A 27,894-nucleotide genomic window follows, 5' to 3' on the forward strand; every position below is an offset into this window, starting at 1 on the left:
TTCCTAGAAATGACAGCTAATATTGAAAAAGACTGCATATATTCTCATGTTTACGAGGTGTTTGTATGAAGAGACTTTTTCGAATTTGGTTCCAGTCTCTTGTTTGAATATGAGTAACTGGTATGATGTCTAAAAAAAGACAGTAAATTTGTTTTTTTCATTTGATTTTGTTTGGAGTAAATGAAGGATGGTAATTTGGTCGTTACAGATAAAGAGAATCACATCATCTGCATAGAGACGAATCTTTTCTCTGAATGTGTATAAAAATGGAAAACACAGCAGGAGTCAGTGCAGAAACTTGGATTAGTTTTATTCCCTGCATCCGATCTGAATTGATCAGCAACCAAATCATTAGAATGACCAAGTGTTTGCGTGTTTTTGTGTCGTACTGTACAGCAGCCGGTCAGTTTTCTGCTTTTCATGCGTCAGATCCTGAGTCCGTTCGGCCACCAGCACCTCCAGATGTTTACTGTACTTCTCCATCTGAAACCGAGACAGTCCATACTGTACGTAAACGCACTTTAATAAAAATATCAAAATGACTGTAAAAAATCAGAAAGAATTATCAGATTTTTCACTTTCTGACAATTGTCGAATGCATCATCTGCTAATCTAAGTTTCACATGTGATTTCTAATTCATATTAATCTGAGGTGTCCTGTCTCTACCAGATTCATCATCATGTCCACCGGGCTGACTTTGATCGGGTTGATCCGGTGAACAAACTTCCTGATTTGTTCAAATGTGGGCCGGTGGGCGGGGTTATGAGAGCGACATCGCCGGATCAGCTACGGAAACACAAACAGGACAAAACACAGCAGCAACGGTAAGAAGTTCTGCAGAAACCATGAGTGGATGAACAAACGTATTTTTAGAACATTATTTGAATAGCACTTTTAAAATCAAGTTAACCTAACATTGAGGATTTCAGCGTCTACAGACCTCCACATAGTCAGAGGGACAGGGACAGGTGCTGTCGGCTTTACTGGAGATCAGCTCAGGTAGAGGAGGACACCAGGAACACTCCAGGTTGGACTCCTCCACCTGCAGGGGACAGAATTACATTCAGTTATTTGGACTTTCATGTTGAAAACAAAACATTATTTAAACAAACTCCATCATGCTTCATGGTGGTGGCATGATGCTGCCACCACCGTGCTTCACGTCATGATACTGCCACCACCATGCTTCATGGTAGTTATGGTGTGATCAGGCAGTTAATGAGCAGAGTTTCTTGTGGGTGGGAAGAATTCCCTTTGGCATGGACTTTTTAAAGTTTGCAATGCCACGCTAAAAGAACCAGAAAGCCAAATATTGACTTTTTAACTTGTAACTCTAAATGGTGAAAGCAGTTGGGAGTTTGTTATCATGAGTGTGTAGAACTTACTGGGACTGGGTTGCTGCGAGTTGCTATCTCCAGCAGGATGATGGAATAACTGAAAAACAAATATACTTTTGAGGTTATCAGTTGAACTGTGTGTGTTTACAAGCCTTTCAGAAGCATCCCCACATCATGATGCTGCCACCACCGTGCTCCACGGTATGCAGTGTTTGGTGTCCATCAAACATATCATCTAGTCTGATGAACACAAAGGTCCATTCTGGTCTCCTGAGACCAAAGAACTTTCTTCCAGGTGTCTTCAGTCTCCACATGTCTTCTGGTGAACTCTAGTCCAGATTTAATTGGAGCTTTTTCCAACAGAGTTGGAGGTGTCTTGGTGGCCTCTCTCACTAGTCTCTTTCTTGTAACTCCTTCAGAGGAGTCATAGGTGTCTTGGTGGCCTTATCCAACAATCCTAGTAAATAGTAAATATTTATGACTGAATGCTGTTTCGAGACCCTCTAAGTAAAAACATCTGGCTTCACCTGAACACGTCTCCAGCCAGCGTCGGCTCCATGTTGGAGTTCTGAAACTCAGGTGGCATGTAAACCTCCAGGAGCCTCTGCTGATAGGTGGATAGAGGCTCCGCCCCATCGTCCCTGCGGTACATCCTCAGCCCATAATCTGATTGGACAGATCACGTCAGTCAAAAAATTATGCTTCTAAACATCACAATGTGTTTTGTCTTTACCTAACGCAGCTGTTGTCGGTATTTTTGTGATAAGAACATATTAAATGACAGAATTTTATGTAGATTTGTTGTGAGTTTGCTATAAATACTTCACATATCTGTTAGTAAATACTTTACCTGTTAGTAAATACTCTACCTGTTATTTTAAATACTTTACCTGTTATTATAAATAATTTACCTGTTATTTTAAATACTTTACCTGTTAGTTTAAATACTTTACCTGTTAGTTTAAATACTTTACCTGTTAGTATGAATACTTTACCTGTTATTATAAATAATTTACCGGTTGTTATACTTTACCTGTTATTATAAATACTTTACCTGTTATTTTAAATACTTTAACTGTTAGTTTAAATACTTTACCTGTTAGTTTAAATACTTTACCTGTTAGTTTAAATACTTTACCTGTTAGTATGAATACTTTACCTGTTATTTTAAATACTTTACCTGTTATTTTAAATACTTTAACTGTTAGTTTAAATACTTTACCTGTTATTTTAAATACTTTACCTGTTAGTTTAAATACTTTGCCTGTTATTATAAATACTTTAACTGTTAGTTTAAATACTTTACCTGTTAGTATAAATACTCCACCTGTTAGTTTAAATACTTTACCTGTTAGTTTAAATACTATACCTGTTAGTTTAAATACTTTACCTGTTATTATAAATACTTTACCTGTTATTATAAATACTTTAACTGTCAGTTTAAATACTTTACCTGTTAGTATAAATACTTTACCTGTTATTATAAATACTTTAACTGTCAGTTTAAATACTTTACCTGTTATTATAAATACTTTACCTGTTATTATAAATACTTTACCTGTTAGTTTAAATACTTTACCTGTTGTATAAATACTCCACCTGTTAGTTTAAATACTTTACCTGTTAGTATAAATACTCCACCTGTTAGTTTAACTACTTTACCTGTTAGTATAAATACTTCACCTGTTAGTTTAAATACTTTACCTGTTATTATAAATACTTTACCTGTTATTATAAATACTTTACCTGTTATTTTACAGACCCAGCGGTCGTCTAAGACACAGTTCAGAGACTTGAGTCGGCCGTGACAGAGCCGGTGCTGGTGGAGGTACGACATCCCTCTGGCGATGTCGGTGGCGAAGGAAAACCTGTGAAAAACACCATCAATGGTAGTTTTAATGAACCACACGTCTAATTAAACCTTAATTAAGCGCCTCTATACAACCTGAAGCCCCAGTTCAGAGGAATCTCCTCGTTAAGCAGGACGTCGTTAAGGCTTCCCTTCGGGCAGTACTCCGTTACTATGGCGACATCAGGCACCTCGACACAACCGCCAATGAACTTGCACAGGTTGGGATGGTCAAGCTCCCTGGAGGCAGAACAATCGATCAGTTATCAAACCGTTCTGATAATCAATCAATCAGTTATTAAACCATTCTGATAATCAATCAATCAGTTATTAAACCGTTCTGATAATCAATTGATCAGCTTAACTAAATACGACTTTAAAGTACAATAAACCACTGAGTCCTCGGTACCAAAAAAGTGATGTCATCATTTATTTATATTTATATTTATATATTTCGTTTAGAGAAGTTCTCATTATGTTGGACTAATTTTGAGTAATATTAGACAGTTTTGTCATGACTTTTTTCTATTTTTTCTATTTCTAATTTCATCTAGTTTGTGGTTATGACTGAATATCACCAAATGATAAAGATTAAAGTAAATTAGAGTTTGCCTAAAAGACAAACAAATGCTAAAATGAAGTTACTTTGTTCAAATTTTTTGTCACATTCAACAAATTTCAAGTTATTTTGTGCACGTTTTTACCACGTTTGAAAAATTTTTGGTCATTTCAAACAAGTTTTTGTCACATTCAACAAATTTCAAGTTATTTTAGGCAACTTTTTGTTACGTTTCACAAATTTTCAGTCATTTTAGACAATTTTATCATCACTTCTTTATATTTTTGACATTTCTAATTTCTTCATGTGCTATTTTTTTTCAAACTTGTGGTGATTGTTGAGAAATGGCAAATGATAACAGCAAGATTAAAGTAAATTAGAGTTTACCTAAAAGGCAAACAAATGCTGAAATGATTTAACAGGAACAAATTTCAAGTTATTTTGTGCAAAATTTTGTCAATTTAGACAAATTTTAACTCATTTCAGACAAGTTTTTGTTACATTCAACTCATTTCAAGTTATTTTGTACAATTTTTTGTCACGTTTGGCAAATTTTTGGAAATTTCAAACAAGTTTTTGTCACATTCAACAAATTTCAAGTTAGTGTTTTCACATTTTTGTTATGTTGGACTCATTTTGTCATCACTTTTTTTATATTTTTATATTTCTGATTTCTTCTCATTTGTATTTGTGACTGAATGCCGGCAAATGATGAAGATTAAAGTAAATCAGAGTTTACCTAAAAGACAAAAAAATACTGAACTGAAGTTATATTGTACAATTTTTGTCACGTTCAACACATTTTCAACTTTTTACCACATTAGACAAACTTGTGGTCATTTCAAAAAAGTTTTTGTCGCATTCAACAAATTTCAAGTTGTTTTAGACCGGAACAATGAGCCACAGTGAGGAAAAATGAGACAGGAACATTAAAAACAGACAGAAACTTCTGCTCAGAGTTCAGAGTTAATCGAAAATGATATTCCCGGTTAACTGTGTCGTGTCACCTGACTTGTTTGACTTCCTGTCGGATGGTTTTGGACAGAGAGAAAGTCTTAGTCTGAATCCTCTTGATGGCAACTGTCCGGCCGTCGCTGCAGAGGAGAGAGTTTAAAACATGTTAAAGAAACTTCTTCAGCTACATTATGAGGTTTAAACAGGTAACCAGGGATTCCTACTAGATGCCGGTGCAGGTGAACAGAGTTTTCCTGGTTCCTGGTTGGCCGGTGCAGGAGCTTAGAGCAGTGACACAGCTGGTGTTACTGTCGCTGTTCGCCACCGGGATGCTCATGATGCTGCCCATGGTCATATGAGCCTCCTGGTCTGCAGCAAAACCCAGCAGAGACCGACAAATCTGTTGTCAAAATTGCAGAAAACCAACACCGAAAGAAACAAAACGGCGACAAATTCACACAAAAACACCAGAAAGAGGTGCAAAATTAACACAAATAGAACCAAAACCAATGAAAGGAGAGACAAAAGAACCACAAAGAGTCACAAAATAGTGAAAAAGACACAAAAATGGACCACAGAGAGACAGAACCAAACACAAACAGATGCTAATTCGATGCAAATACTAGAAACATAAGAAAAGGAAATGCAAACCAGTCCATAAAGAGATTAAAATTGACTAAATGACACTTGAAATGAACACAAAATAAATCCCAAGATCCACAAAATGACAGCAAAGATATGCAAAGAGACTGAATCAATAAAATGAGATGGACACAAAAAGACACATTTTCCACTGGAACAATAAGATAGAAATCACCTCTTAGACTCACTAAAGGATGACTAAGATGAAAAAAAGGTGCAAATAGATGCAATATGAATATAAATAAGTGACCAAAAAGACATAAAAACACCAGAAAGAGATGCAAAATTAACAAAAACAGAAGCAAAACTGATGAAAACTGAGACAGCAAAGAGTCACAAAATAATGAAAAAAGACCAGGAAGACACACAACTGGACCACAGAACCGGACAGAACCAAAAAATAAAGTGATGCAAAGTGAACAGACTAATTCAAAGCAGAGATTAAAACACACAAAGAACTACTTGATGTGAAACGACTGCAAAGAGACACGAAACAATAAAAACAGACGTAATAAAGAATGCAAATTAATGCAAAATGACCACAAAGACTCACAAAATGATCTGAAACAGGTTAAAACCAACGAAAAGAGACATACTATATCCACAATCAATGCTAATTGAGACAAAGCAACCACAAAGACGCATAGTTACACAAAACAGCAACACAAAAAGACGCAAATCAATCACATGGTGACCAATCGACTGGTTAAAAGTATCTGCAATTTTCAGTCTTTTTATATTAATTTCAGACCTCTGCTTCCCACTTTTAGACTGGTTACACACCAGTTTCCAAACTGGATAAACTAGCTTGAAGTGGTTTAGTCCAAGTACCTTGTTTTATGGTAGAGAAGTCGATGATCCAGCTTTCGTCCCAGAGCAGCTTCTCCTTCTGGTATCTGAGCCACTACAGGACAAGATTCATGATAGTAGTTTCTAGTATTGTGTTGTTTCTAATGAAAAGACTGGATGTACACCCCAGCCACCTGCTGGTGTGAGGATGACATCTTTGAAGTTGTCAAACTGTGATATGATAAAAGCTGAAATTTGCAAATCTGAAGCAGCTTGCTGTGTTAGTTACCACTGAAAATGATGAGAAAAGAAGTTTCACAGAGCCTGAAAATAAAACTAACCGTGAGATAAAGTAGTGTATCGTCTGCGTATGGCTTTATATAACTCTTCTTAATTCATTTGAGACAGATGTAGTGTATTGTAATGATAATTTTATAAAGTTTGGTCTATTTTATGCTCAGGATAAGTTGCATTTTTCTACTTTGATCGTGAGAATGTCGTGAGATAATTTTTGTTGCTTTTCAATCAGATGACAAAGGGGTGGATGTGACTGCTTTATCATCTATTTTCCTTTAAACGGGACCTTAATTTACAAAATAAACATCATGCTGTATTAAATTAGACTTAACACTATTGGTTGAGACCATAAACTTATTAGACAAATGTTAACTGAGGTAACAAATCAAGTGAAAAATCTGCTCCTATTCTCATCAACTTCTATACAGTGAGAGGAGTCGCCCCCTGGTGGCTGGTGGAGATAATGCAGGTTTAAGGCTTGGTCCATCTCTTATGTTTACTCTGGTGTTTGTTTGTGTTGTTCTCACCACAGCGGTCAGTATGAAGGAGAGGCAAAGCAGGCTGAGCGGCAGGCCGATGGCCAGTTTGGTGGCCGCCGTCATCGGACATTCACCGCAGTCGGCCGGACAGGTGGAACAAAGCTCCGCCTCCTCACAGACGCCATCGCCGCAGACTGAGAATGAAAAGGTTAAAGACTGGGCAGGTACTTGTTCATGTTTACACGACTGTCCCAATGTAAGTGACAGTAAAAGGACAAAATAAGACATTTGTCATCTTGTTTTATAGATGAAACAACAAAGCATAATAAATAATATTAAATGCACCAAGAAATCAAATGGAATTTAAGTATTTTGTGAAGTAGTTCACAAGCGAGGGAAAGCTGGATATTAAAAGGTGCATTGTTGTGGTGATGAAGAGCTCCGGTTAATTCGATTTTGAGTCCTGTCCGAGATAATCAAAAGTAGCTGAACAGAACTTTCAATAAAAAACATTTCAAAGAAGAAAAGACAATAAAGCAATATAATAGCCAGCAAAACAATCATTTGTTGAAGACAAAGAATCATTAAAAAGAGACAAATTCTAAAAAAGTTTGTCTTTCTAAAACTAAAAACACAAGAAATCATTAAAAGGACTAAAATGTTACAGTAAAACATTTTAAAAATAATCTTTAAAAATAAAATACTTTAGAAAAGACGATGTAAACTAACTGGGTTCTCATCAGGGATAAGTGAAGGCAAACAAACAAAACCTCAAACTACTTTTGTTGACAATAAAACAATAAAAACACATTAAATTACATAAAAAGACCATAAAATGCTACATAAGGGCAATGAAACATTAAAAAGACAAAATTAATTATCAAAAAAAGTATAAAAAAGACCATAAAAGATTGAAATGACAGTAAATTGTTAAAAAAGACAGTATAATTTCTTTTTATCATGCTTAGAAAAGATGAGAAAACATAAATATAACATTGTGTAAGATAATAAAGCTAATTAGGGCAACACATTGGGGCTCATTGGGGATAAATGAAGTAAACTAAACATTACGTTTGACCCTTTTGGCTTCTTTAGTCGTGCGTAAAGGTGAAGCAGAAACAAACCTACCTACAGCCGGCAGGACGGTGCTTTTAGCCTCAAGAGCAACCTGCATTCGACCGACTCGTATGTGAGCGATGAGCGAAGTTAAACCGGCGTGGAACAAAACCACCTGCAAGACAATACGTTGGGTTTATCAGGTGCTGAGGAGGTCAAGGAACAAACTGTAAGAATTTAGTCTCAAAGTAACCAAAGCCGATTGGTTGGAGTGGAATTCGTCCTTAGATTAGTTGGATTCATCAGGTTTCTTTGTAATGTTAATATTTTTTCTCTGTCTGAAAGCACTTTGGGTCAATTTCTGTGGTCTGAAATGTGATACAAAATGACAGCAACTTAATTAATCAGCACAGAGCAAAGAAGCCTCACAGAGCCTGAAAACAGATAACTGTGAGATAAAGTAGTATATCGTCTGCGTATAGCTTTATATAACTCTTCTTAATTCATCTGAGACCGTTGCAGTGTATTGTAATAATGATCTTTTAAAGTTTGGTCTATTTTATGCTCAGGACAAGTTGCATTTTTCCACTTTGATTGTTAGAACATCGTTGTGAGCACTGTTCCCTCTAAGCTGCGCGCGTGCGCAATTGCGCACTGCTGACACGGTCTCCGCGCACAGAAAATCTGCGCTGCGCACAAAAAAAAAATCCAACCTAAATTGTAAATAAAATAAACACATAACAGTTCATTCTGTGCTGTTTTTCAATGTGAGTCAGTGAGTGACCGGTGACTGGCTGCTGCAGCCAATGATGCGATTCACATACGTATTTACCATAGACTGTATATAATGGTATTTACGCAGCTAATCAACGTCAGGCGTCCTTATGTGCAGCCACCGTTGTTGTCATAGATATGAATGAGTAGACAGGACACGCCCCTTTGAGCTGCGTGCTACAGCGAGGCTAAGCTAGTGGGGGAAAAGTTTCAGTGCATTCCGTTGATGTAGACAGCGTGAAAACGGAAACAACAAGTATGCCAGCTCACTGTGCTGCATACAGTTACACACTGCGTCGTACGATTGAGACAAGCAAACTTGGAATGACTTTTCATAGGTAAGAATAGTTTTTGGCTCTTTTTTCATTATGAAATCTTGTTGAGAGCTTCCAGTCTATGAGAGCTAACTAGTTAGCCACTAGCAAAACGCTAAGGCGAGCTAGCAGCTTGACAAGCAAATACCAGACGATTAATAGTAGCTGTAGTATAGTTGTACAAGCAGTAGTAGTAATACTAAAAGTACAAGCAGCAGTAGTAGTATAAACAGCTGTTAGAGTCATAGAAGTAGTATCAGTATTTGTAATAGTATTACAAGTTGTAGTAGCAGTGCCAGTATCAGCAGCAGTAGTGTGTACTACCACTACTACTAGTAATAGTCACATTGCTATTACTGCCACCAATACTACCAATAATAGTTATAAAGCCTAACTCATGTATATCCAGATTACCATCTATGTTCTTCCTCCAAACCCATTTTATGATTGGGATTACAGGCAGTTCTTTAGGACTGCTCTCAAATAATTGAAATGTTACTAAACAAGGTTATGCTTATCAAATTAAATAGCTCTGGTCTCCAGTATATTGGCGAATTTGGTTCTTTGTACTTAATTTATTAGCATGATTTATTTTTTAATATGTTGTGTACAGACTTAATTACTTCTCTGTCTACTTTTCTTACTCCATGTAGGTTTCCCAGAGACTATGGGTTGAGGAGGAATTGGAAGTTTGTCGGCTTAGACCTGGTGTCATTCCATCAGTGTTAAACTTCCCGGCTCATCTTGGAAGAGTACGTGCCAGAAAGACCACGACCAAGCAGCCTTGAGATCTTAGACAGCATCTCCCTGAGGTGGGTGTCAACAGTGTTCACAGTCAGGTCTGTGGTAATCCCGTCAAAAAACAAAACAGAAAAAAAATCTAGATTATAAATCAGCATGTAACCAAAGCACTCTGTGTATAACACCATAGTATAGGATGTAGTTCAGAAAATGTCAAAGTATAGTATACTTTACTAAAGAATAACATAGTATGGTCTGTAGTTCATAGTACAGCATGTTGGCAAGAAAAAAAACAAAACATAGATTATTATGTGGTTCAAAAAGCGAAAATGATAGGATGTTGTCTAAAATTGTCATGTATGATATGTGGTTCAAAAAATGTCATAGTGCAGTATATTGTCAAAATAGTATGTAATTCAAGAAAACATATGTCATCTAAAAAATGCCATAGAATAATAATTTCATTGCACAAGTAAAAGTATAGTAACTTTTAAAATGGTTCGAATTCTTATATGTTGCTAAAAAAAAAAACAAAAAAACTAAAACAAAGAAAAGGTCACAGTAATATGTCAATTAAAAAAGCCTATAGTATAGTGTGTCGCCCAACAAACATCATAGTATAGCATGTCGTTCTAAAAACGTCACAGTATAGCCTTTAGTCCACAGCTGTCAGTAGGTGAGGAGCAACACAAAAACAGTCCAAACGCTGGTTTCCAGAGGGTTAGACAAGAATTTATTTGAAAGAGGAAGTTTACAACAACACAACATGTGAGGGGGTTAAAAACAAATGGGTGTTAGTAAAATAAAAATAAATAAACAGAATTAAAAGTGAACTTCATGTTGATATTGATGGGCATTCCAACCAGGAACAAAGTAAAAGATAATCAATACGAAAAAAAAACTCTTCCTGTTCACCTCTTAAAACCCAAAAACACACCACAGTAGCACCCTAAACTAAAACTACCAATGGGTTCCTGTTTTCCTTTCTGAACAATTCAAAGGTCCCTCTCTATCTCCCCACACATCCACCAACCACTGGAACACATCTCCAAAGTTCTGCTGGTCCAGCTCAGCTTCCCCTCAGAAGAAGTGCTGCCACCTGCCAGATGAAGGAGCCTTTTGAGAGGCAGCTGGCATCGTGATTGGACTGTACTTTGGTCTGTTCCAATCCAGCTTCAGCTCCAGAGACGGCAGGCGGGACGAGTCAACGGAGGCCGGATGGACGAAGACATGCAGCTGAGTACAATCCAGAAAACAACAGAGGAGGAGTGCAGCAGCCCAGAGCCAGAACAACCAGAGTAGCATCATATGTCTCTTAGAAAACATCATAGTATAGCCTTTGGTATGAAAAAACGCCATCATATACATAGTATATTCTACAAATAACAAGTCAAAGGAAAGAGACATCCACTGTAGAATTGTAGTAATTGTGGGCTGACTGATTTACTGATTATCAGTATTTTATTTTTTACTGATTTACGGTAATAAATACATTTAAAAATGGCGCTACTTTGGCTCTGAACCTTTATCTACCTGTGGTCACTCTGTCTTCTGGAGTGATTTGATTGGTTATACGTCACGAATAAAACTCCTTTAACTTAACATCTGTAAACAAAACAAAACCGTATCAACAAAGTTTTCTGTTAGAGTTTGTGTTCTTCTAAGTTTAACTCCAAGATTTTAAATACTTTCATTTACTGCAAATGAATATCTACTCCAAATGTCTCACTAATAATCATTATTAGCCTTAAAAACCCACAAAACACCCCTCTATACTGGACCACACTTAGTACAGTCCGGTTCCCCCTTCTATAAATCTGCTTGGAATCTTCCACTTCCTGTTTGTCAAAGTGACCTTCTACCTGGACAGGTTTTGTTGGAGCTCATGCAGCAAACATTTTGGGTAACTGCACTTTAATATGGATGGATGACACTGAATTAGAGTCTGTTTTAATGAGACTGAGTTAAGATGTGTAGCTCTGTCATTAAATAGTAAATTATTTCTCAGAATTCACAGAGAAAAGTCTGAAATGTTTGCTAGGTTAGTGTCCCACATGTTCTTTGGCTCAGCTAAAGCTAACTCTCTCCAACTTCTGGATCTCTTGAGTTGCTTGTTGTTAAAATATCTTGCTAGAGGTGCTGAAGCTCAGAAAGTCTGAGATGTTTGTTCAGAATAAGCTCATTCTCAAGTCTGATCTGAACTGTCCTCTTTTGTTTGAACTTTCCCTGAACTTAGGAGTTAATGACAGAGCAGCACATCCAGACTCAGTCTCATTTATGTAGAGATTAAACTTCAGTGTCATTCATTGATGTTAAAGTGCAGTTTTTCAAATGTTTGTTGCACATGCTCCCGACTAAACCAGTCCAGGTGGAAGACGATGTGAAGAGAAAGCTCCAGAGGATGAATATCACACATTTACATTGGAAATAAAGTTCCTTTAATGAGACATTGTCATGCAAAAGTTGGATTTCCCTTTGTTGAGTGCTTTGTTGATGTTGGTTTCTAAATGTTTTTTGACACTCGGCCCCAAAGATTAAAACCTTTTACGGCTCACAAGCTGCAACAATTCACACATTATCAACTATCTTTCTGACTAAACTAAGATAAAAAGTGAAAAACTGCCTGATTCCTGCATCATGAATGTAAATCTTTTTGGTTTTTATGACAGTAAACTGAATATATTTGGGCTTGACATTTTATAAACCAAAACAAGAAATGAATTAGTGGAGAAAACAACCAACAGATTAATGGACAAAGAAAATGTGTTTTCCAACATATGTGGCTGAATTGCTCCAACATTGCAAGATACATACAATTTTAATTCAATTTTATTTATATAATGCCAATTACAGGTCAAATTGTCTCAAGATGCTTTATTTTTATATTTTTTTGTCATATTTAAAATATGACAAAGTAAGAAATTTAAACCTCTTGACTAATCCAATTTATTATTTAGTTTTTAAGAGACTAGTTGACAACTAAAATAACTTTCTCCACTAAAACTAATAAACATGAGGTCAAATAGAAGGAAGAGTTTTAAATACTGCAGTCCCACGATGACAAGAATAAAGTTTGTCAAGAAAAACTAAATCTGCTGGTGGATTCCATTAAAGTCCTAATAAATGATAATAAAGTGTGATACTAAAGGTTTGTGGTGCTAAAAATGTCAAAGTAAAGATATCAAGTTGAACATGTGGATGGAGGTTGATAAAAGTTGACCTCCCTTCATTTCTCTGGAGCGACTCCATGGATTTTATGGATGGTGGTTAAAGACCTGCTCTTCTAGTGGTCTTCCTTCTAGTCGCTGTAAAAAGTCAGTCCATCCTGGCCGACTTCAACACCTCTTCATGACAACTTGTTCTGCCTCCGACCAGGTGGAAACTCCTGAAACTCGGGAAAACCCGTGGAGACTCGAAAAACTCGTCGGGCGGGGGAAGGTGTGGTGGGCGGTGGGAGGAGTCAGGGCGGAGAGTAGGCGGGGAGGTGGGTGGTGGCCTCCCCCCTCTACTCTCCACCCACCTCCCCGCCTACTCTCCGCCCTGACTCCACCCAGACTCCGCCTTGGCTCCACCCATGTGGTCACTGGAGGAACTACGATGCCAAAGGGACGACGAATTTATGTCTTTGTATCTGATCTGTAGCTCAGTGAGTTAAGGATTTGCCTATGGAGCGGCAGGTCGCTGGTTCAAGACCAGACACTTCTTAAATTATTATCAATAATTCTGACAAAGACAAAGAAAAGTGCCGGTGGCGGGTCTTGAACCTGCGACCTTCCAGTCCGCAGACTCTCTTCTTATCCCCCTGAGCTACTCGCTCAGATACTAATTTTACTTTTTTTTGCGCATTTATCATCTATTTTTTGTCGTTTTCGATTTTTTTTTTAACCCGAGTCTCGACTCGACCGTTTTTCTCAGGAGGTTGGGCTTCAGCCTTTGTTCTGGAGGGTTGAACCCTCAGTTCCAAGACTTTCCAAAGCCTCCACACCTCCCGAGTCCTCAGGACCTGAGCTTTCACACAGTCTGAGGGCTGAAATTTTCTAAGTCCCACAGTAGTTCTCTGTTAGATTGAACTTTCAGACAGTCCAAGGACTGATATCTTCTAAGTTCCTGAGTAGTTCTCTGTTAGTTTGAACCTTCAGACAGTCTGAGGACTGAAAACCGAAAGGTTCTTGAGTAGTTCTCTGTTAGTTTGAACCTTCAGACAGTCTGAGGACTGAAATCTTAAAGGTTTCTCAGTACTTCTCTGTTAGTTTGAACCTTTAGACAGTCTGAGGACTGAAGTTTTAAAAGTTTCTCAGTACTTCTCTGTTAGTTTGAACTTTCTGGTTAACAGAAGCCTTAAAACTTGTGACCATGAGTCTTGATTTCACATTTAGACCATCCATCTGAGTTCTTCTCAGACCTTCACCTGTGGGTTTTTGAGAAATCGTCAACAAACTTTGATTCTCTTCACTGAACAGTAAAGTTTGTGGAGATCAGAAGGTAACATTAGTTTGATAAATGCCTTCAACTACTAGTAGACTTTATCTGGAAAGCAGTTTTCTGAAATGAGTTCTTAGTAAATCTGTCCACAATCAAACCAAGAACATAGAAAGAGGAAATGTTTAAAGAAACAACTTGATGTTTTCATTTCAGACTAGAAAACACTTTAAGAACTTTATCTGTTTTTGCTCTTTTTGATCATTTTATTGTTTCTTCTGTTTAATTTGATCTTCTAAAGTCTAACTGGTGTCTTTTCAAAGGTTTTATCTTTAGTTTGATTCTTCTTAAATGTTTAGTTTTGCTCTTTTCTCACCTTTTATTCTGTTCTAATGTCTGATCTGATTTCAAAATGTTTTGTCTTTTTAATGTTTAATTGTTTTTTCAAATGTTTTATCGGCTTGTTTGAAAAATTTCCTTTTCTTTCCCAATGTTTAATTTTTCGATTAAATCTTTAAGGTATTTCTTTTTAAATGTTTTACCACCTTTTAATGTTTAATTTTCTATTTTAATGCTTCATTGTATTTTCTAAGTTTTATTGTCTTCAAGATTTAATTTTCTAATTAAACATTTAGTTTTCTAATTAAATGTTTTGACTTTTAAAGGTTTAATAATCTAATTAAATGTTTTGTATTTTTCTAAATGTGTAATATTCTTGTTTGATTGTATTTTTTAAATGTTTAATTATCTAAAATATTTCATCTTTAATGTTTAATATTTTTGCTTAAACATTTTTGTTTAATTTCATAATTCCATGCTTTGTATCTTCCGTTTAATTATCTAATTAAATATTTTGTCTAATATAATTTAATTGTATTTAATGTTTAACTTTCTTTTTTAAAGTTTTATTATATTAAATGTTTTTTTTCCTTTGATTTAATTGCTTTTTTACTGTAGTTTATTTCTTTAATCTTTTTTTCTGTCAAGATTTTAACCCAAACCGTAAAAATGAAACAAACCCTTAAATCACAATGAAAATACTTCTGTTGTCACAATCATGAGTTAGTCAATTACTCAGTTTAATTCAGCTTTATTTGTTTAGCACCTTTCACACAGATTACAAAACTAAACAAGCAAAGAGAAAAAACTATGCTAAAACTATGAGTAAAACTCAAAAACAAACAAAAAGATTTAACATGGTAGTAAAATATGTTGTGTTCAGGGGATGGAGGGAGTTTATTGAAGTCTTCTTGGGCTCACATGGGAAATCATTTAAAATATAAACTTGATTTTCAGTCTAAGGAAACTGCAGAGCGACAGAAGAACCAACAATATCTCCTGTTTTCTCCTTTAATGAGTCGACTCTTCTTGTGCTTTCAGACCAAAGAACTACAGACTCTTCACAACCTGCTCAAACTCTTGGTACAGGACCTCACCACACGGGTCAAGAAGGTTTCTGTCTCATTTCTACTCTGAAGCTCACCTTCTCCTGCTCAAACTGCTGACAAATGTTTCTGCTGCTCTAAAGTCTGCTCTCCAGAACTTCCTAAAAACTCTCAAAGTCTCTTCTGCTGCAGGTTGCTTTGTAGAACTGTTCCAGAAAACCTCACTAAACCACATGGAGGGGCCTCAAGATAGTCGTCCAAATGAAACCATACAAAAACCAAACTAGCACAACCCAAACGCTAAAGTCTCCTGCAGCCTACCAGAGAACCTCTGAGAACAGAGAATCAGGACAGGAACTCTTACCTTCTGGACAACCAACGCTGGTTCTCAAACAAGAATACAGAATGTGTCTGACCAAAAACCTCTGAAGACTCACTACAGCCAAGATAAAGACACAACTCAGCTGCATCAAATCCACTAATCACTGCACACATTAGCACCATGTGCCAACTGTGGCTAAAGAACCACATTTACCAAGAGAACTATCCAGTACAAAGTCCTAAAACACACCAAGAAACACATTAAAGATGATTTTACTGCTGGAAGCTGCAAGCCAACGCCTAAAGAACAAACTCAAGCAATGGAGCCAAACCCAGTTCACTGGTGAAGAGAAACAGAGGAAATGTTTGTCTGCAGCCACATAAAGCAGGAAGACACTGAGCTGCTCAGGTGTTCCTGATAACACCAAGCAGCCACCTGGACAGCCAATAGGAACACAGCTTCCTGGAAGTCCAGAGGGCGGGGTTAGTCAAGGAAATTTAATTTAAAGTTGAAGCAGAAAGTTAACAAAGAAAGTTGGAAACCACCTTCTGATCCCTGAAATCTCTGAGTTTTCACACAAAGAACACCTGAACATGTCAAACTGGTTCCATAGTAGAACCATCATTGTAAAAACATCATAGTATGGTGTGTTGCTCAAAAAACATTAGGACCCGGCTGTCAAGGGACAAACATGTAAGAAACATGAGAACAGAGAGAACCCAACCAGTAGGTCACAGTTTATCATCATCTAATCATCTCCTGAAGTCCATATGGTGAGAGACATCAGTATCTGGTTGTTCATTTACCAGAGGATGCTTATAATCATGCTGATGTGGTCTGTACTCTACAGTATTTTAGTGACTCAATAAATGCCTAAGTTGTTTTTTTTAAATGCTTTTTAGTTTTTAATAAACATTTAACAGCCTATATGTAATCAATAAATGGCCTTTGCCTATCTTAAGAAAAATTCACTCAGAACTCTGATATGTTAACAGTACTAAATAAATCTATAAATACATGCATACACACATAAATAAGTTAATACATTAACTGTGTTAAGATAAGATTTAGATTTTTAAAAAGTTGTTTATGTTTTTGCAGAATCCAGTATTACTCACTGGTTGGTCATTACATTTTGTTAGTTTGATTTCACTGTTTAAAATGATGCCACCTCTTTTCAGACAGAACCTGTGATAATAAAACAATACAAAATTTTTAGTTCCGTGTTAATAAAGCGCTTAAAGCTTTAAGTATGGCTAAATGCTTTTTTCAAAATTAAATATATCACTCCTTAGGTGGTAGTGGCCCCAAGTTCAGTAAAGTTGGAAAGATATTCACAGATTCAGACTTCCAGCATCAATAACTCATTAGATATAGGTTGTCAAAACATAAACAGTGCCTCTTTCCCATCGTTGTAAGGTAGACAATGTGCTACAAGCCCAGTTTTATCAAAAGTAGCTGTCTTTCAAGCTACAGGAATAACATTGGTGTCTATGGAGTGAACAGGGTCCGTCTGCAATTTGCAAAACCGCTGCAACAGTAAAGAGAGACAAATATTCAATAACTTCACTCTTATACATTGTAGTGTCACTAAAATCACTGCAGCCTTCAACTGGCTCCTGTTGACAAAGTGTTTTAACAGAAATGTAAATGCTGTAATTTGATTCTTTTAATGAACCATGTAACTTGAATGGATGTGATGCTGGTGTGACCACAGTGCACACGTCTGATGTTGCTCACAGTGGTCCAAGGGACGCTCAGGGAGTTTGTGTGTTTGCTCACACTCAGACTGAAAAATTACAGGGAACATTGGTTGTGAGATTTTTTTTTTTCTTGCTTTAGTCAGTTATACGATCTAATGGTGTTCATTTCCAAAGCTGACTGGGCGATTAGTCGTCAATAAGCTGCTATTTAATCAGCTTTTTGCAGATTGTATCTGTTTTGATTTAGTGGCAAGGCAGTGAAAAATGTGTCTTCAATTGTGCGCATATTATTGTTTATATTTCTTCAGCTACATTTCCTGAGAAGGTGGTAGGAAGTGTCTGTCCTAAACTTAAAGGTTGCCCAACTGGTGCCCATTAAACACTGATTGTTTTGTTGTTTTTACAGTTTGTAATACAGATTTAAAAAGCATGATAAATGTAAACCAGTGAGTGATGGAGGTGCTATGAAGCGTACGAGACGATTTACCAAAATGTCAAACTCTTCCCTTTAATGTTTGCCCATTTAGTCCTTTTGTGTTGACACTTTTGAGAGTTTTGGTTGGAAAATGCTGCTGAGGCCTGACAAACTGTTTTTTTTTTTTGTGTGTGTGTGTGTGGTACCTTTGCCGTCCAGTTGGTCTGAGTCATCTTTCCAGATGTGGAGATGGTGTGGGTGAAGATTTTTCCATCGTCAGGAATCCAGGGACCACAGATGCTTTCAGACGTCTGACAGTGAACGAAAACAGCAGAAAGGTCAGATTTCACCTGATGGTCTGGTTAATTTCTTCTTGTAATAATGTTCTAAAATCAACATTCAGGGGATGTTATCAGGAACACAGAAGATGTTCGGTGGTAGAAAAGAAGGAACGTTCTCAAACCAACAGTGTATAAATGTTGTCCATGTGTTATGGAGGCTTCAGATTTATACAGAACTAAAAGAAAACCTCCCACAGAACCGACTTGTGGACCTTTGCAGACCTTTCTGATAACATAAAGTTCTAGCTGAGTTCGTACCATGTGTCCCAGAGGACAGGAGTGGATGTTGGCGTGATGGATGCAGCAGTTTTCTCCGTTTGCATCCTTCCAGTTGCTCGGACAGTCGTGATGTTCGCAGAACCTCCGAGCTTCTACAGCGTTCGTTATGGAGCTGAACACAACAGATACAGACCAGTTTAGACCAGTTCAGACCAGTTTAGACAAAAATAGACCAGATTAGACTAATTTTGACCAGCTCAAACCAGTTTAGACAGACATAGACCAGTTTGAACTAGCACAAGGACCAGTTCAGACCAGTTTAGACAGATATTAACCAATTCGAACCAGTTCAGACCAGTCAAGATCAATGAGACCAGTTCAGACCAGTTTAGACTAGTTCAGACCAACTTAAAAATCATTTTGGAGCCAGAATCCTTGTTTCCATTCTAAAGCCAGTAAAAAAAAATATTGATAATATATGTTGTTTCTAGAGAACCTTTTAAAACATAAATTTAAAAAAGACAATAAAACATTTTAAAAACATTTAAAAAGATGATGAAACATTTAAACAAACATTAAATACGAACAACACCAGTGTAACCAGTATAACCAGTATAACCAGTATAATCAGTTTAACCAGTCTAAACCAGTTTAACCAGTATAACCAGTTTAACCAGTCTAAACCAGTGTAACCAGTATAACCAGTATAACCAGTATAATCAGTTTAACCAGTCTAAACCAGTTTAACCAGTATAACCAGTTTAACCAGTCTAAACCAGTTTAACCAGTATAACCAGTATAACCAGTCTAATGCAGTTTAACCAGTATAACCAGTCTAAGCCATTTTAACCAGTATAACCAGTTTAACCAGTATTACTAGTATAACCAGTCTAAACCAGTTTAACCAGTCTAAACCAGTTTAACCAGTATAACCAGTTTAACCAGTCTAAACCAGTTTAACCAGTATAACCAGTATAACCAGTCTAATGCAGTTTAACCAGTATAACCAGTCTAAGCCATTTTAACCAGTATAACCAGTTTAACCAGTATAACTAGTATAACCAGTCTAAACCAGTTTAACCAGTATAACCAGTTTAACCAGTCTAAACCAGTTTAACCAGTATAACCAGTTTACCTCTGGGTGAAGATGTGGTTCTGAACAGCCCAGCTGTAGAAAGAATCCTGAGCTGTGACTGAATACGTGACGCTAAAAACTTCTCCACTTTTGACCAGTTCAGGAGGACGAACCACCCAGGACATCTCCAGACCTGAGGAAGACAAAGATCTAAACATCTAGAGACACTAGAAGGACATCTCCAGACCTGAGGAAGACAAAGATCTAAACATCTAGAGACACTAGAAGGACATCTCCAGACCTGAGGAAGACAAAGATCTAAACATCTAGAGACACTAGAAGGACATCTCCAGACCTGAGGAAGACAAAGATCTAAACATCTAGAGACACTAGAAGGACATCTCCATACCTGAAGAAGACAAAGATCTAAACATCTAGAGACACTAGAAGGACATCTCCATACCTGAAGAAGACAAAGATCTAAACATCTAGAGACACTAGAAGGACATCTCCAGACCTGAGGAAGACAAAGATCTAAACATCTAGAGACACTAGAAGGACATCTCCAGACCTGAGGAAGACAAAGATCTAAACATCTAGAGACACTAGAAGGACATCTCCAGACCTGAGGAAGACAAAGATCTAAACATCTAGAGACACTAGAAGGACATCTCCAGACCTGAGGAAGACAAAGATCTAAACATCTAGAGACACTAGAAGGACATCTCCATACCTGAAGAAGACAAAGATCTAAACATCTAGAGACACTAGAAGGACATCTCCATACCTGAAGAAGACAAAGATCTAAACATCTAGAGACACTAGAAGGACATCTCCAGACCTGAGGAAGACAAAGATCTAAACATCTAGAGACACTAGAAGGACATCTCCAGACCTGAGGAAGATTTAGATATTTAGAGGAACTAAACTTTTATTTCACTGATGGTCAAAAACCAGGTAGAAACTTGTTCAAAGTGACTAAAAAAGTCTCCAAAGTGAACATTTTTGAGTCACTGTGCTCAATTTTAAGTTTTTGTCATTTTGGCAAAATTTTGAATAATTTTGGAAAGTTTTAGAGTTTGGATTAATTTAAACGGGAAAACTTCCACTGGAAAATTTTAAATTTAAGTCATTTTGGACAATTTTTCAACTAATTTCCATCATGTTTATATCATTTTGGCCAAATTTTATCTCACTGTAGATTATTTGTATCTAATTTTCAACCTTTTTCAAGTCATTTGGGCCAAATTTTAGACGATTCTGACCATTTGAACTGGACTTTGTCACAATTTCAAGTCTTGCTGGACAGATTTTGAGTTATTATAGATAATTTGTAACTCACTTTCATTACCTTCAACACATTAAATTCAGTTATAAATAATGTTTAGTGTCATTTTGGACCATTTTTAATTCTGTCTCAACCTATTTCAAGTCATTTGAGCCCAACTGAAGTGATTTTGACCATTTGAACTCTACTTCGTCACATTTCAAGTCACGTTGGACATAATAGCATAACTTTGAGGAATATTTACTTTAGTTGGACAGATTTCAAGTTACTTGAGACCATTTTTAACTCATTTTCATGATCAACATTATCTTCAATGCGTTAAACGTAGTTTTAATTAATGTTTAAAGTCGTTTTGGACTATTTAAAATCCGGTTTTGAAAAGATTCAAAGTTATTTTGGACAAATTCTAAGTCATTGTGGCCAAATTTGATTTACATTTGGACCATTTTCAATTAATTGTAAATTAGTTTAAAGTCAAACTTTGGCTAAATTGTGAGTCATTAATTTGGACAATTCTTGAATCCATTGTGGAGGCTATGCGGAAACACAAGCATTTTATTTTTGGTGTTTGTTTTTGAATGAGACTCGTAGAATAAAGTAATTCTGATAAAATATGACATTTTTTTTGCCTAAATTTGGTTGTTGTTCTCAAAGGAACTATGTGATGCATTCAAGGACCGTCAGGAAACTCAACCGAAAATGAGACAAATCTTTATGTTTCTGCAGTTTCTGGCTGATAAAAGGTGACAGCAGTGATTTTTAATTAAAGCTCACCTGCCTTCAGAGCCTCTGTGAGGTTTCAGGGTTCAGAGGATGAAACTCTTTATATTTAACTCTGATAGATTCTCACCTCCACAGTCGATCATGTTGTTCTCGTTGGGTCGGTCCAGAGGCCAGCAGTCGTACTCGCTGTTGTCCAAGTCGTGCCAACAACAAGTCGGACCGACAAAAACACAAACCTGGACACGACACAACACACGAATCCGACAAACACTCACACGATGAAAGAAAACTTGGCTTCATTAATAGAAACGTGACATAAAACAACACGATTAAAAATCCTATTTATTGTCTTTAGACTGAACAAAAAGAGAAAACAAACATCTGGATTTATGCAATAATTTAAAGAAGGAAAACTTGGAGAGTTTAGTGAAGTCAAGTGAATTTTGTTTTATAAATATATGTACTTTTGATGCCAAAAATGGATTCCTCTGTATTTAAATAACCTTGATTTAACTGGATCAAAGTTTTTTCCCGTAAATTGGACAGATGTTTGGTTTCTTACCCAGATCAGCAGCTGCAGTTTCTCCATGTTGACGGACTGATGGACGAATGAATGAATGAATAAATAAACTGCAGCTGATGACTGAAGACAGAGAGGAGGTGATGAACTCAGTGTGAACATCTACCGCCCCCTGCTGGTGGCTGCTGGTACTGAACTGCATCATTTCTAAGTCAAACGGCAGATTTTTCCTCTTTTTAACCGTCAGAAACAAATATTATAGAAAAACACCAAATTACAAACTAAACTGAGTCCAGCTGTGGTTTCTAATCAGTCTATGTTTACATCATGACTCCACATAGAGAAGAACTGAAGGAAGGAAGTGGAAAATCTGACTGTGAGTAAAAGAGTAAATAAATAGAAAATATAGAAAATGATAAGAACATAAAGATTTAAAAGGTTAGTTAAAAGCCTGATTAAAAAGGTGAGTCTTTATCCTTCTTTTAAAAATATCGACGGTCTCTGCAGTCCTGAGGTTCTCCAGCAGGCTGTTCCACAGGTGGGGGCCATAGTGGCTAAATGCCGCCTCACCGTGGGTTTTTGTCCTGGCTTGTGGTCTGGATAAAAGGCTACTGCCAGAGGACCTCAGGATCCCCGAGGGTCGATATGTTAAAAGGAGATCAGATAAATAAGAAGGCGCAAGGCCGTTAAGACATTTAAAAACTAATAAAAGAACCTTAAAATGGATCCTGAAGCGGACGGGGAGCCAATGCAGCGACTTTAAAACTGGTGTAATGTGTTCCCGCCCTCTGGTCCTCGTCAGCACAGTGAGGCTGAGTTTTGTAATAACTGGAGATTTAAAATACTCTTTTTAGGAAGACCAGAGAGCAGGACATTACAATAGTCTAAACGAGAAGAGATAAAAGCATGCATTAGCGCCTCCTGCTGGCCTGAGAGAGAAACAGAAACTCTGGATATGTTCAAGTTATTGAAAGTTATTTTGGACACATTATAACTAAGTCTTTACAAATTTATGCAAATTTTCTTCACATTTAAAATCGTTTTGGTCCAATTTCACTTATTTTTTTTTATTACCAACATTGTCTTCAATACGTTTAAACTGATTTCGGAAGATTTTCAGTCATTTTGGACCATGTCTAGATCAGTTTCAACATATTTAGAGTCATTTTGGTGAGATTTTCAATCATTTTTGACAAATTTAAACTAAATTTCAACCATTTTTAGCTCATTTGAACCATTTCAGTACATTTTAAGTAATTGTAGCTCAATTTTATCTCATTTTGAAAATTCTGAATTCATTTTCAAGATGCTTAAATTTATTATAGAGCAATTTTCACGCATTGAAGTCCTTTTGGACACATTTTCAGTTGTTTTAGACAAATTATGAATTATTTTGGGCTATTTTTATCTTCAGTTTCAACATGTTTGAAGCCATTTGGGGCCATTTTGGACTCATTTTTGATTAATTTGTAACAGATTTTCAGCATGTTTAAAGTCATATTGGTGACTTTTTTAGTAGTTTGGGGAATTTTGAGTCACTTTGGACCATTTTTAATTAATTTTCAGTATGTTTTAGTGATTTTGGCTCAATTTTATCCAATTTTGAAATGTTTTTAAACTCATTCTCAACACGTTTCAAATTATTATAGACCAATTTTCACCATGTTTAAAGTAATTTTGGAAACCTTTTCAGTTGTTTTGGACAAATTCTGAATCATTTTAGACATTTTAAACTTATTTTGGACCATTTTTAATTCAGTTTCAACATGTTTGAAGCCATTTGGAGTCATTTATGAGTAATTTTGGACAATTTTACAGATTTTTCAACATGTTCAAAGTTATTTTGGACAAATTTTAAGTAATTAGACATTTTTGGACCATTTCTGAATTATTTTCAACATATTTAAAGTAATTTTGGTGAGATTTTCAATCATTATTGATACATTTAAGGTCATTTTCAACCATTATTAACTCATTTTGGATCATCTTAATATAATTTAAGTGCATTTTGAGTGATTTTGGCAGATTTTTTTCTCATTTTCAATAATTTTTAATTAATTTTCTCCATGTGTTAAACCATTTTGACCAATTTTCACACTTTTAAAACATGTTTAAAGTAATTTTGGACACTTTTTTTAGTCGTTTTAGACAAATTAAGAATCATTTTGGACATTTTAAACTAATTTAAGACCATTTTTATTTCAGTTTCAACATGTTTGAAGCCATTTGGGGCCATTTTGACTCATTTCGAATATTTTTTAATTTTCACCTTGTTTAAAGTCATTTTTAATCATTTAGATGAATTTTGAGTCACTTTGGACCATTTTAATTCCGTTTTCCGTCGTTGTGGTGTCTCTATGGAAACAACAGCTGCAGATCAAAGGTTCCACTTTGAAGTTCCGCCATAAAATCTGGAAATTAACTTCGCTGCGGCTTCACGTCATCATTCTACTTCCTGGATCGTCATCGTCATTGATGTCTCAGGGCGCGTGCCTCTGTCTTGAAGCCCAGCTGACGTCACCCCTCCTTCGGCACGCGACCGCCGGGGACGCGCTTCCACTGCCCGCGAACGCGCACAGATCAGAGTTCGGTCGCGGCTGCGGAGTTTTGCGGAGTTTTTTTGTTTCTTTGTTTTTTTTTTTTATCGGAACCTGCGCAGTTTCAGCGGCAGAACCGGACTTCTACTGACCGGCTGGTTCCGTCTCACCGGTTCGGTCACCGAGCGGCGGGATTTAACGGCTCTGGGCTCCGGTAAAGTCCGTTAATGAAGCCCCGGTTCTGCTGAAGGCGGATGTTTGCCGCTTGGAAGATGCGCACTGCGGTTCTGCTGTCCTGGTTCTGTTTGTGGACCCGGAGCCAGAGGTTGGACCCCGACAGGTCAGAACCTCCAACCTGCTGGAAAACTTTAATCTGGTTTAAAACACTTTTCTCATCCGGAAAAGTTGTTTTTATTTATTTAAACAAGTTTTTATTCATTATTTTTAGTTTTCTGGTTTCAGTCGGTTAAAATAAACGGAATTAAATATAAATAATGAGATTATTAAACCTGAAATAATGAACTTGAGTGACTCTTTGGGGCTTTAAAGTCTTTTTACAGAAACTTAATCTTCAACTTGAATTTATTTCATATTTCTAATTCATTTGTCGGCTGGTTTCACGTTAAATTTAAAGGTTACGGCTGAAAAATGTTAAATTCTGAAGATTACATGAAAGTTGAAATACCAGCTGTGACATTAGAGAGGAATTAAATCAACAGAAATAGTAGTAATTACTGTAGTAATTCATGGATTCGTCACAAACTATTAAATCTGACTCATTATTTAAACTCAAACAGCTTCTTTAATGTGAATATTTCAATTAATATCAACATTTTTGGACAAAACAAGACTTTTGAAGGAACTTTGATCCACATTTTTCTGTTTTCTGACATTTTCTCGATCAAACAGCTGATTGATTAAACATAAACTAATCCACAGTGAAGATTTTTATTAATCACAGCCATAAATGATAAAAAAAAATATCAGTTTAAATGAATTAAATTCTGCTGTGAAGTGATTTTTTAAACCACGTATTTCTACTTTTTGAAATTGTTTATTTTCAGCTGCAAAAAGAAAAAAATAAAAAATCTGAACTCTTTAACTCCAAATCTGTGATTTATTTCTTTTTAAAGTGTTTATAATTTGTAGAGAAACACTTCAAAGAGAATAAATTGACTTAGTTGTACTTTAAAAGTGACGTTTTTATTTTTATTTATGCAGAAAACCTGAAAGAGAAACTTTGAAGCTCCAAAAATGTGAATTAATTTTCCTTTAAAATTTCCGACGCTTGAAGAAAAATGCTTTAAAATAGAATTAATGGACTTAGAGACTAAAAGTTTTAATCTGATGTTTTTCTAAACTCTGACATTAATGTTGGAGTTTAGGAACAATTTTTGTGACTTTTTTTTTAATCAGAAAAGTTTCTGTTGAAAACATTTCAGACACTTTAGAAAAACACCAGACAGAAAAATGGTCCAAGAAAAACGCTTTTAAAGACAATTAATTTATTTGTTTGGAGTCAAAATGAAATCATTCTGAAAATGTTCAGATGTTTTTTAGTTTTTGTTCTTTTAAACTTTGCGGTTCTTCGTCTGCAGAGTTTATGTTCTTTAAGGTTCCAAAGAAGTTTTAATAGTCGACACAAATGAAACACAAAACAACAAAAAACAACATAGAAGGACCCAACAAGACGCAAAATGAAAAAAATGAGACACTAGATGACCAAAAAACACAAAAAAATGATAGGAAATGACACAAACAGGACACAAAAAACAACAAAAATGACCAAATTGAGACACAAAACAACAAGAAAACAAGACAAAATGACACAAAATAACAAACCAGAGTGAAAAAGAGACACAAAACTACAAAAACAGACACAAAGTGACCCAAACAAGACACAAAACGACAAAAATGAGACACGAAATGACCAAATATGACCTGAGACACAAAAGAAGACAAAATGATAAAATCATACAGAAAATGACAAAAAATTGACACAAAATAACAAAAATAGACAAAAGAAACAATACAGAATGGCAAAAAATGACACAAAATAGATGCAAAATGATCCAAATTAGACAGAAACTGGCAAAAAATAACCAAAAATGAGACACAATATGACAAAAGTGAGACACAAACCAACAACAATGAGACAAAAACAACACAAATTGACCCAAATGAGACAGAAAATAGCAAAAAATAAGACAAAACGACACAAACAACACACAAAGTGACAAAAATTAGACAAAAAATAACCAAAACTGAGACCCAAAACAACAAAAGCAAGACACTAAATGATGAAGGACAGAAAATAAAACAAGAAACGACACAAAATAGATACAAAACAAGACAAATAAAAAAAATGACAAAAACAAGACAGAAAACATAAAACAATAAAAAAAGAGAAAATAAACTCAGTGACTCAGAATGAGAGAAAACAACAAATCAACACCTAATGACAGCATGTTGTTGACAGATAAACATGTGAAGCTTCAGATTGAACTCCAGACTTTCAATGTCTGCAGACGAACAGACGTGTTGAGCTTCATACGTGTTCAGACGCTTCCAACACGTGACCAAAGTATGTGGAGAGAAACAGCTTCATGTTGAGACTCGTTTGAGGAAACGGAGAAACGATCAGAGTTCCTGATTCATACAGACTCCGCTGGTTGTTTATCTGTCTGTTTGTTTGTTTGTTTATCTGTTTGTTCTCTAGCTGGTCCGACCGAGCCGTGATGACGTCAGACGGTCTCTGTCGCTACGGTAACAGCGTGGAGTGTTGCTGGGGCTGGAGGCCAACGGACCGAGGACGATGTCAGCGTGAGTCACATCCAGATCAGTTAATCGATCCATCAATTAATCGATTGATTGATCAGTTTTTATCTGATTTTATCCTCTGAACCCCAAAAACTGCCACTGGGTTAAAAATCCCGTTTTATTATTTAAAAAAATCACTAAAATGACAAAATTTATCAGCCAGAAAATGTAAAAACAGGAAAAAAAACCATTGAATTTTCTACTTTCCAACCGTCTTTGAACGCATCATGTGTGACTTCAGGTTCAATCTGGAAAATTAACAATATGAGCATGAAAATCTCTTTATTCTATTTAAAAATTACCCAGAAATAAACCATTTGGACCAGATTAAAATC

General features: G+C 36.1%; 2 protein-coding genes and 1 long non-coding RNA gene across 14 annotated transcripts in view; 2 read left to right on the plus strand and 1 right to left on the minus strand.

The window, feature by feature from the left end:
* The window catches only part of LOC111579692 (uncharacterized), a 23,267-nt gene extending 16,167 nt beyond the window's left edge, over nucleotides 1-7,100 (plus strand). For 3 of the 6 annotated variants that reach the window (XR_008600483.1, XR_004848711.2, XR_008600487.1), the window contains 4 exons: nucleotides 397-506; nucleotides 671-825; nucleotides 3,099-3,227; nucleotides 6,961-7,100. This is a non-coding gene — a long non-coding RNA (uncharacterized LOC111579692). The remainder of the gene's footprint in view (nucleotides 1-396; nucleotides 507-670; nucleotides 826-3,098; nucleotides 3,228-6,960) is intronic. The other 3 variants (XR_008600486.1, XR_008600485.1, XR_008600484.1) reach the window with 3 other exon arrangements.
* LOC111579687 (atrial natriuretic peptide receptor 1-like) overlaps nucleotides 1-22,441 on the minus strand; it is a 27,856-nt gene extending 5,415 nt beyond the window's left edge. Inside the window, exons 1-17 of the mRNA XM_023287063.3 lie at nucleotides 22,245-22,441; nucleotides 21,810-21,918; nucleotides 19,732-19,864; nucleotides 18,636-18,768; nucleotides 18,243-18,347; nucleotides 8,036-8,138; nucleotides 6,956-7,101; nucleotides 6,174-6,246; nucleotides 4,925-5,069; nucleotides 4,754-4,840; nucleotides 3,284-3,427; nucleotides 3,085-3,206; nucleotides 1,866-2,004; nucleotides 1,387-1,435; nucleotides 942-1,043; nucleotides 668-787; nucleotides 390-483 (exon numbers count right to left, since the gene is read on the minus strand). Of these exons, the coding sequence (XP_023142831.2) occupies nucleotides 390-483; nucleotides 668-787; nucleotides 942-1,043; nucleotides 1,387-1,435; nucleotides 1,866-2,004; nucleotides 3,085-3,206; nucleotides 3,284-3,427; nucleotides 4,754-4,840; nucleotides 4,925-5,069; nucleotides 6,174-6,246; nucleotides 6,956-7,101; nucleotides 8,036-8,138; nucleotides 18,243-18,347; nucleotides 18,636-18,768; nucleotides 19,732-19,864; nucleotides 21,810-21,918; nucleotides 22,245-22,364 (1,924 nt within the window). The 5' untranslated portion in view covers nucleotides 22,365-22,441. The remainder of the gene's footprint in view (nucleotides 1-389; nucleotides 484-667; nucleotides 788-941; nucleotides 1,044-1,386; nucleotides 1,436-1,865; nucleotides 2,005-3,084; nucleotides 3,207-3,283; nucleotides 3,428-4,753; nucleotides 4,841-4,924; nucleotides 5,070-6,173; nucleotides 6,247-6,955; nucleotides 7,102-8,035; nucleotides 8,139-18,242; nucleotides 18,348-18,635; nucleotides 18,769-19,731; nucleotides 19,865-21,809; nucleotides 21,919-22,244) is intronic.
* LOC111571347 (nephronectin) overlaps nucleotides 7,167-27,894 on the plus strand; it is a 33,628-nt gene continuing 12,900 nt past the window's right edge. Inside the window, exons 1-5 of one of the 7 annotated variants that reach the window (XM_055007399.1) lie at nucleotides 7,167-9,075; nucleotides 9,705-9,863; nucleotides 15,592-16,400; nucleotides 18,256-18,374; nucleotides 27,459-27,562. In XM_055007399.1, the coding sequence (XP_054863374.1) occupies nucleotides 27,478-27,562 (85 nt within the window). In that variant the 5' untranslated portion in view covers nucleotides 7,167-9,075; nucleotides 9,705-9,863; nucleotides 15,592-16,400; nucleotides 18,256-18,374; nucleotides 27,459-27,477. Of the gene's footprint in view, nucleotides 9,076-9,704; nucleotides 9,864-14,980; nucleotides 16,692-18,255; nucleotides 18,375-24,753; nucleotides 25,080-27,458; nucleotides 27,563-27,894 lie in introns of those variants that run through there. The other 6 variants (XM_055007401.1, XM_055007402.1, XM_055007398.1 and 3 more) reach the window with 6 other exon arrangements.

The sequence above is a fragment of the Amphiprion ocellaris genome, chromosome 23 (assembly GCF_022539595.1).
Source record: "Amphiprion ocellaris isolate individual 3 ecotype Okinawa chromosome 23, ASM2253959v1, whole genome shotgun sequence".
Classification (NCBI taxonomy): Eukaryota; Metazoa; Chordata; class Actinopteri; family Pomacentridae; genus Amphiprion; species Amphiprion ocellaris.